Source organism: Esox lucius, chromosome 4 (genome assembly GCF_011004845.1).
Source record: "Esox lucius isolate fEsoLuc1 chromosome 4, fEsoLuc1.pri, whole genome shotgun sequence".
In the NCBI taxonomy this organism is placed as follows: domain Eukaryota; kingdom Metazoa; phylum Chordata; class Actinopteri; order Esociformes; family Esocidae; genus Esox; species Esox lucius.
Genome location: NC_047572.1, coordinates 14,871,007 through 14,880,212, shown reverse-complemented (window position 1 = coordinate 14,880,212; position 9,206 = coordinate 14,871,007). Strand labels below are relative to the sequence as shown.

Below are 9,206 nucleotides of genomic sequence, written 5' to 3'. Positions count from 1 at the left end.
TCATTTTCCAACAGGACTTGGCACCTGCACACAGTGCCAAAGCTACCAGTACCTGGTTTAAGGACCATGGTATCCCTGTTCTTATTTGGCCAGCAAACTTGCCTGACCTATAGAAAATCTATGGGGTATTGTATTAAGTAATATTATAATTTTCATAGATACTGAATTTGGGATTTTCATTAGTTGTCAGTTATAATCATCACAATTAAAATAAATAAACATTTGAAATATATCAGTCTTTGTGTAATGAATGAATATAATATACAATTCTCACTTTTTGAAAGGAATTACTGAAATAAACTTTTTGATGATATTCTAATTTTATGACCAGCACCTGTATGCTTCAGACTGATGATCCATATGCCTTAAAATTACATTTTGATCACAATATTAGAGAAAGTTATGGCCACAGCAGAAGATAATGTCAAGAGACTTGAACATCAGACGGATCTGGGCTTATGTGTTAAATTGCATATTCGTAGTGCATTTGGATGCAGGTATTACTTCTGTGGACACTCCTGCTGGTAGCCAACAAAGCAGCTACATTAGTAATGATTATATTTGTTTTGTCTAAGATGAAGCTGTTAGGTTTGTAGCTGCGGGTCATACATCGTTTTATCTTCATTTCAAATCAGTGCTACTGGAAAGTTAAAGTTAGGACGTAATTAGTTGGTAGTTGTTTAAATGGGTCACACCCCCTCTTTGGGTTGCAGAATGTTTCAAATGGGTCGCTGTTGATGGGAATCAAAAACAAAAGATGCATCCATCCATTTTTGCTTTGTGGCAAGACACATTAACTTGCTGAAAGGCCAGTGCCATCAGGGAACACCATTGCCATGAAAGGGTGCGCATGGTCTGCAACAATGCTCAGATAGGTGGTACATGTCAAAGGTACATCCACACGATTGGCAGGACCCAAGGTTTCCCAGCAGAACATTGCCTAAAGCATCACACAGTCTCTGCTGGCTTGCCTCCTTCCCATACTGCATCCTGGTGCCATGTGTTCTCCAGGTAAGCGACGCCCACGCACCAGGCCTTCCACATGATGTAAAAGGAAACGTGATTCATCTGACCAGGCCACCTTCCATTGCTCCGTGGTCCTTTGTATCAGTAGGCTAACAGCATTAACCTTTTCAGCAGTTTGAGCTACAGTGGCTCATCTGTTGGTTCGGACCACACTGGCCAGCCTTCGCTCCCCATGTGCATCAATGAGCCTTAGTTTTAGAGATGCTCTGACCCAGTCTCTGCCATCACACTTTGGCCCTTATCAATGTCGCTCAGATCCTAACACAATTTTTCTGCTTCTAACACATACATTTTGAGGACAGAATGTTCATTTGCTGCCTAATATATCCCACCCACTGAGAGGTGCCATGATAACGAGATTATAAGTATTATTCACTTAACCTGTCAGTGATCATAATGTTACGGTGTATATCTGACTCAAATCATGCCATATCAAGTCTCGTGTGGAAACGATCATATTGCTAAATTTTCTATCAATACATTTACCGTAAATGGGACGGCAATAGGTTAACAAATGAGACATTGGTTCAAATAATTTCTTTATTGTATTAAATGTCATTAAATCTTTTTTTTCAATAAGACGCGTTACATAGGCAGCCGAATTTAAAGCACTAATTCGTCTATTGACCAATCAGATAAGCTGCTTTGCCAATAAAGTAGATATTATGCTGTTATTTCACAAATGTGTATTGCAAGAAAATGTCATGCTTTTGCCTTAATTAAGTAGAACGAAATTACAACTTTTTCTAAAAAACGAAACGATATGTTTTGTACCGTAAATATTTATAATTTTAAAGTCCATGAAGAAACTCGCTATGTTTTTTTTGTATTGATATTGGCAAAACTTAAAACTTAAAATGAATGAAACAGGGATGTGTATATTAAATGTGGGATGGCGAGAATGGTTTCCCTTGGGCCAGTTAATGATGAACAACTTATTGCACCCGCCCAGTACACTGTGGCTGGATCATGTGATCCACACTTCCTAGTTTTTGGTGTGTCAACAGTTTGCGACCAAATTCCGACTTCATTACAGAAGTGCATATGTTAACTTTTTCCTTTTTTTAAACTCCACAACCAAAGACAACTATGGCGAACTTAAGTTTTGTCATTCCTATGTCAGTTATGACTCTGTTTTGGGGGATTATTGGTGGAGTTGTGCCTTGGTTTATCCCCAAAGGACCGAACAGAGGGTGAGTAAATGAACGTTATCTAAAGCTAATGTGAGCTACCCTTAGAGTAAGCTAGCTATTTACATGAATAAGTGTTCAATATCTACACTTCAGCCTGCTAAGCTTACTACAAACGTTTTGGCAACAAAAATAATTTCAGATCAAATTTATATTTCTATCCGTGGTAAATGTAAAACATTTATTGCGTACTTTTAGACAGCAGCTAATTAAATTTTAAGTTAGCTGGAAAGCCAGTTATGTTACTTTTTTATATTAGTGTGATGATCAAGAAAACGATTATTGTTGTACTTGGCTCTTGTCTTGACTGTTAGAATAAATGTTTAGATATAGTTTGTTGGATATAAAGGGATCTACACATCTGTGTCATTTTGGTACTTCCCTAGTCCATTTCAAGTTCCCATCAACTGTTAATCTGTCACATGCATGTGACTCAAGTTTATGCAAGGTCCTATGCATTTAATGGGCCTAGTACAAATGTATAATTCACCCTTTCGATAATAACTTATGGGAATAGCATTTATTTTGTAGAACTCGAAATGCTACTTGCTTAACATCTTGACCTCTGGATAATAATGATAATGATGATGATATTGGCCCAATGGAATAATTCCCCTTTTTCATCTCTTCCACAGAGTAATAGTTACCATGTTGGTGTTAACTGCTGTTTGCTGTTACCTATTGTAAGTATATTCCTCCAAGGAATTTCACACACTGTAAGGATCCAGCTGTCATTGTTAGTTTGGTTCAGTTGGAATAGACATTTATGTTTGGAGCTAGTGATGTTCAAATTCATGTAACTGGCCTACATGGAGAGGTAGAAGCTATTTTGGCTTTTCTCCCTTAGGTTATTCTGCATTAACATTGATTGAGCCAAACTGCAGATCGATGTCATTGTTCCAATGGCAGTACATAGTATTTTACTAGTTTGCCAGAGACCTAGAATAGACTCATTCAAAATGTGGTACAGTTGTTTAGAGTACACTAATTGCTGGGACTGTTATGATCCGATTCAATGTAGCCATTTTCCTGTGAGATTATTTATTATTTAGCTTCTTATGTTGTCCAACGAGCAGGGGAAACAGCAGTGTCATGTTACTTTGTCACGTCTCCACCAGAGGGTGTATTGTCATGTAATGGGGATGGTCTTGTATGCCAGTCTCATGGATATTTTGTGTACTTCTATCTGCTGTGCTGAGCTCTTACATTTCTCTATTATATCTGACAGCTGCTGTCATTTTCATTCATTAGGCCTACTTACTATAGGGTAGAACCAGAAGAAATGTCTAAAAGTGAAATTACCTTTTAATATTTTCCCTTGGCGTCCTTTGTGACTGCTATCCCTCCTGGGATTCACGACTAAATGTATTTTGTGTACTTATTAGTATGTGTTGTATGTTAACAGCTGGCTTATAGCTATCCTGGCCCAGCTTAACCCTCTGTTTGGACCCGCTTTGAAGAACGACACCATCTGGTACATGTACTATCACTCCTCCTAGTCAACCAGTCTTCAGCCCCAGCTCTGGGCTCCTCTCACACAGGTAAATGCTTTCTAATACACCTAGAGGGTCAATATCATTCAATGTATTATAATTGCTTTATCTGTAAATCTATACGGTACTAAGATTTTACCTGAAAATGTGTAAGCTACAATAAAATAAGCAAATATGCCTTTCTTTATCAGATGTAGTGACTTCCTCTCCTTGTTTGTTTTAATCTGAGTAAATAATTTCTCTTAATTTCACTCCTCATCAGAACTGGCCCATGCTCAAATCTTAATTTGTAGATGGCTGGAAAAACATGCTCTAGGTTTAAGACATGCTGTTGTACACTGATAAAGGGAATGTTTCTGGAAATAATGTTCCATGTTGTCTGTAGAAGCTGTAATAATGAGACAAATCAGAGTACAAACAGCTGGGCACTGGCTTTGACATTTGAGCATAAGCCAGTGCCCACTAGAAGGAGTAAACAAAAGAGAAATGTCTGAGCGATGTATTTACGGCTACATACCGGCAGAGAAACGTCTTCATTCTCTGTTTAGCTGAGAGTTTGTCAGTGTTTATAAAGCGTCTAATAACACACTTAGGCATTCTCGGTGGTCAGTTAATAACAAACAAGTGCTTCAAAGTGCAACTCTAAAAACTATTTGGGAAAAGGCTCAGATTTACTGATGTTCCTTCTGATGATTAACTTAATCATAAGACTTAAGAAGCTTTTGGAGAAGAGGCCATGAGAAAATAGGCTTTGTTATATAAAAGTACACAGTATAAGTTTGCTATAGTATGTGTCATGTAAAAAAATACAAATAAACATGTATTCATTATAATTTAAGCTTTAAAACTGCAATGATTTCTCTTTGCCACATGGCAAAATGTGTAGCTTTGAAGCTGCCGCAATACAAATCTGTCACATTACAAAATGTGTAGCATTGCATTAAAATAGCATTGCGTTTAAAAGAGGGGAGAATTTGAAACATTCCTTCCAGGGGTGTAAGACTAGGTTAATTAAGCCCTGCAATAATCATGGTAAAGCTCCTTTTTATGTTGTGTCTAACAGTAAGTTATTAATTTTTTTATGAGGTGGTCCCTAATCACTCATTGGTTCTCTTACCCTAAAATGTTTCAGAACCACAGTCATAATGTATGCAGTATCATACAATATAGAAATAGTACAATATGTGGTAAAAATTGTGGTGGATTAACAATATGGAAGAAGTCACCTTGACAGTTTTATTTATTCTTTGCAGGAGAGGAGCTGACTCTGCTGCACACCAATGGAGCATCACCTCCTAACAAAGGGAACTTGTCCTCATCAATCTGAAGCCTTAACTCAGCCATGGCACCTTAATGACAGTGGTTAGATGCCTGCAAAAGGGTTTTGTACAAACGAATCCCAAAATGACTGAAGATGATCTTCTGAGATGCTTTATAAAAAAGAAAGTTTTGGTTCATCCTTTTATTGTATCTTCTGTATACTGTGCTTTGGGAATGTTTCCTCTAACATTGATGTAACGGTCTTGCAAAAGCAGGGTCAATTCACTCATTAAATTAGTGTATGTATGGTTGCCATTATTTTCACTCCCAAGTGTCCTTTTTTTTTGTGCAATGTCATTAATTGTCCTAATGAATACATTATAGAAAATAAACCAATTGCACTCTTGGTTTACAGGTTTTTCCATTTTGTTTAAAATATTTTTGCTATCATATAACTGATTGTCCAGATAAAAAAATAAATATAATAGAATAGAATTCTTTGTATCATATTCTAACTTGAAAATAGCGATTCTTTATTTTGACCGCTTTGGCATGCTGCTATCCGTAGACGACTTTGTGTTTATACGATATGGCTACCTTGGATGTTCACGTTCGAATATGCGAACAAGAAATCACGAAATATGACTTGGAATTAAAAGCTCTCGTACAGGTATGGCTAATTGCTCCAGTACGTTATTGTTCTTGACTGATTACAGCTATATTGCTAAGTAGTCACTGCACAGAAAAGAAATCTCGCAACTGGTCTCACATTCAGCGCTTCCCTCTATGTAGAATGCCTGGCCTGGTATTGGACATATTGTCATTTTAAAGATTCCAGGATGACTGACGTTGTCTTTTTATTTCATGCATATATTCATTGTAATCAGGATGTCAATGAGTGTACAGGACCACCAGTAAAGCTGACCGAATTGAATGCCAAAGTGAAAGAGAAATTCAACCTACTTAGGCTATGTATTCAGGTAAGTTCCCAATTTCCTTCAGCTAATGAATAAACCGGGAGGAAAGAACTTAATCGGACCACGTTCATTTGTTGACCCGTCAGTTCCCATTGAACTGTATCAATCAGTGTTATTTGACGGACACGTAAGAGTGTTTGACAGGATCTAGAGCAGATGGGGAGGGAGCAGGACAAGGAATCGGACAAACAGGCTCTACTCAGTGAAGTAGAGGGGCATCGCAAACAGATGCTCAGGTAAGAAAACATAGTTAACTTTATTTGATCCCCTTTAAGTCTATTGAGGCACGTGTTGTGAATCCACACTTAACAAATTCACCAGCATGTGCTTATACATCAGAATGCATCTCTTCATCGGAACGGCTTGTAGGCTGTTCTCCATAAGACCTTTACGTTGCCTAGTGGTAGTGTATAAAATGTAAGAACTCATCCTGATTGTGTTTTTGCAGTAATCAGACTGCCTGGAGAAAAGCCAACCTGGCCAGTAAACTAACTTTAGATGACTTGGAAAAGGAAGCTTTACTGTACGAAGGGGGCAGTGAACTCCGACAAAGGTAGTCATTGTCTTTTCCCTAACATTCTTGAAAATGACTTTTTTATTTATTAAGTATTTTTCTAATTTACAATTTGTATCATTGTACTGTACAGTTATATATTTCATTTGATGTGTATTGTATACTTTCTAATCTTGGCTTTTTTGATTTGTTACAATGAAAATGTTTTCCTCCAATCAGGAAGGTTACCAAAGAGGGGCTGGCCCAGTCGTCCAGTGATATCACAGAGAGCCTGATGAGCATCAGTCGGATGATGTCACAGCAAGTAATGCAGAGTGAGGAGACCATGACCACGCTTGGTGAGTGTCTGGCGCCCCCTGGAGCAAAATGCATTACAAAGTGTAGTTTCCCAGCCCAGTGTTGATTTCTTTTGTTTGTCTCCTGGCCATGGTAGCGACGTCATCCCAGGCAGTCCAGGAAACCAACGAGGAGTTCAAGGCAATGACAGGTACCATCCAGCTGGGAAGGAAGCTCATCACTAAGTACAACCGCAGAGAGCTCACTGACAAACTGCTCATCTTTCTTGCACTTGCACTCTTCCTCGCTACCGTGTTCTACATCCTCAAAAAGAGACTTTTCCCGTTCCTCTAGACCAGACACACAACTAATGCAAACTAAGACAAACCTGATACCACTAAATTAAACTACCGGTGTTTGTAGTGCAGTTCACTAATGACTGTATAAGCATACATTCCCTTCCAGAATTATTGGGACCCTAGGTAAAATTGGATTCTGTAGGGCACTGTATTTCTGACTATATAAGTGAGTGAGTTATACAGTGCCTTCAAGAATTATTAGCAACCTAGGTAAATATGAACAAAAAACATTCAATTTTTATTAATCAGCTTAATCTTCCACTCAAAAAACTGCATGTGAATCTAAATTTCAAAGGAGTGAAAATGGTTCATTAAGAAATAATAATTTCTCAAAACATGTGTGCCACAGCTATTGGAACCTGTAGTTATAAAAAAAAATCTAAGTGAAGATTTTACTTTTTAGTAAACTCTTAAGTGGGCATCAATGACATGGGATATAAATATGTGGTGACACACATGCTAAACCCTTGGTCAACTATAAACATGGAAAAGGCCAGAGAATACTCAAATGAGACAATAGGTTGTTGATCTTAACGAATCAGTCAATGGCAATAAAGAAATTGCTACACAGCTTAAAATACCTATCTTCACCACTATTTGGGAAATAATTTGAAAATGTAACAACTAGCACTGTCATAAACCTGCCTGGAAGAGGCCTCCTTTGTCGCCAAACCAGAAACATAAGTGCCTTGGATTTATTAAATAGACAGGGCCATGTACAGACCTTTGAATGGGCATGTGCCCAAAATCTGATAAAGAGTTCATCCATGCATTTAAGCCTCAAGAAGCTTGAGCAAAGCAGGTCACACAGATGGACAATGCATGCCCAAGTGTAAAGAACACAAGTAGCTTAACCACCAAAGGATACTATGAAATTTGGGGCAAAAAGGGCATGTGCACTGCTCAGGATGAGCCCTACCTGTGCACGTGCCTGGCCATAGTCATGCAGAAAAGTACCTAATCCCTACTATGAAGTATGGTGGTGGATCTATGATGTAGGACTGTTTTGCTTCTGAAAAACCCTTGGGACCTTGTTTGGATACAAAGCAACATGGACTTCATCAAGTACCAGGAGAGTTAATGGAAAAACCTGTCTGCCTCCGACAGGTAGCTAAAACTGGGTTGTATTTGGATGTTCCAGCAAGACAATTAATCAAGCTTTTGTAATCACCACTACAGTCTAAATCCCAAAATAAAACCTGTGGGCTGAAGCAACAGTCCACAAACACGGACCAAGCACTCTGAAGGATCTGATTTCAGTATAGACGAATAGTCTCAAATCCTTTCCTATGTTTTCTCCCATGTAATCAAACATTATAGGAGATGACTCTGACCTCTTACCTTGGCAGAAAGAGGGTACACAAAGTACTAAATACAGGGCTGCCAATGATTGTGGCACGCATGTTAATGAATAGCATTTTTAATTTGAAAACATTTCACTTAATTGAAGATTAGATTCATGATTTTTGACTGTAAAATCAAGCTGATAAACAACAACAAAAATTCACAAGCTCTTTTGTTGATGTTTAATTAGTGTGCCAATTATTCTGGAAGGCCAGTTATGTAACGTAAGTACTGTCAGATGAGTACGCTGCATAATCATTCCTACCTGCCACTGATGGACATTTAATTTCACCTCAGCATTCCAGGACACAAATAATGTTGTAATTCCAAGATAAGTCAATTTTAAACAATATTTGTCCTTCATGGCAAGCAATGGACTGCCATTTGTTACGTCCAATGATTGAAATAAAACCTGACGGCATACAGTACTCTGTAATTGTCCAAGTTCACCTGAGAGAATTGTTTAAAGCCATTGACAACCCTGTCTCCAAAAAAGTTGGGATGCTGCCTAAAATGCAAATAAAAAAAGAATGCAATGATGTGCAAATCATTAATTCCTGTATTTAATTCAAAATAGTACAAAGACAACATATCAAATGTTAAACCAGAGAAATGTTATTGTTTTTGGAAAAAACATTGAATTTCATGCCTGCAACCCTGAGGATGTGTTGTCTGTAATTCACAGAAATGTCCAATATTGATTTGTCAAAATTGACTAAAGGACAGTTTTCCACTTCACCTCAGTCCATCTTAAATGAGCTTGGGCC

General features: G+C 37.9%; 2 protein-coding genes across 2 annotated transcripts; both read left to right on the top strand.

Moving 5' to 3' along the window:
* The first annotated feature begins 2,001 nt into the window (after nt 1–2,001).
* Nucleotides 2,002–5,287, top strand: atp6v0e1 (ATPase H+ transporting V0 subunit e1). Its single transcript, XM_010894354.4, has 4 exons — nt 2,002–2,219; nt 2,852–2,899; nt 3,622–3,757; nt 4,963–5,287. The coding sequence occupies exons 1-3, from the start codon at nt 2,116–2,118 to the stop codon at nt 3,713–3,715; spliced, it is 246 nt and encodes an 81-aa protein (XP_010892656.1). The 5' UTR covers nt 2,002–2,115; the 3' UTR covers nt 3,716–3,757; nt 4,963–5,287.
* A 91-nt stretch (nt 5,288–5,378) lies between these two features.
* On the top strand, nt 5,379–8,979 carry LOC105024416 (vesicle transport protein SEC20-like). The gene is made up of 6 exons (XM_010894353.4): nt 5,379–5,639; nt 5,857–5,949; nt 6,091–6,182; nt 6,395–6,499; nt 6,680–6,798; nt 6,894–8,979. The coding sequence occupies exons 1-6, from the start codon at nt 5,559–5,561 to the stop codon at nt 7,088–7,090; spliced, it is 687 nt and encodes a 228-aa protein (XP_010892655.1). The 5' UTR covers nt 5,379–5,558; the 3' UTR covers nt 7,091–8,979.
* The last annotated feature ends 227 nt before the right edge of the window (nt 8,980–9,206 follow it).

Coding starts and splice junctions, on each gene's coding strand:
- atp6v0e1 (XM_010894354.4), top strand. CDS start 2,116: ATGGCGAACTTAAGTTTTGTCATTCCTATGTCAGTTATGACTCTGTTT. Junction 2,220..2,851: donor CCCAAAGGACCGAACAGAGG/GTGAGTAAATGA, acceptor TCTCTTCCACAG/AGTAATAGTTACCATGTTGG. Junction 2,900..3,621: donor GCTGTTTGCTGTTACCTATT/GTAAGTATATTC, acceptor GTATGTTAACAG/CTGGCTTATAGCTATCCTGG.
- LOC105024416 (XM_010894353.4), top strand. CDS start 5,559: ATGGCTACCTTGGATGTTCACGTTCGAATATGCGAACAAGAAATCACG. Junction 5,950..6,090: donor TACTTAGGCTATGTATTCAG/GTAAGTTCCCAA, acceptor AGTGTTTGACAG/GATCTAGAGCAGATGGGGAG. Junction 6,500..6,679: donor GGCAGTGAACTCCGACAAAG/GTAGTCATTGTC, acceptor TCCTCCAATCAG/GAAGGTTACCAAAGAGGGGC.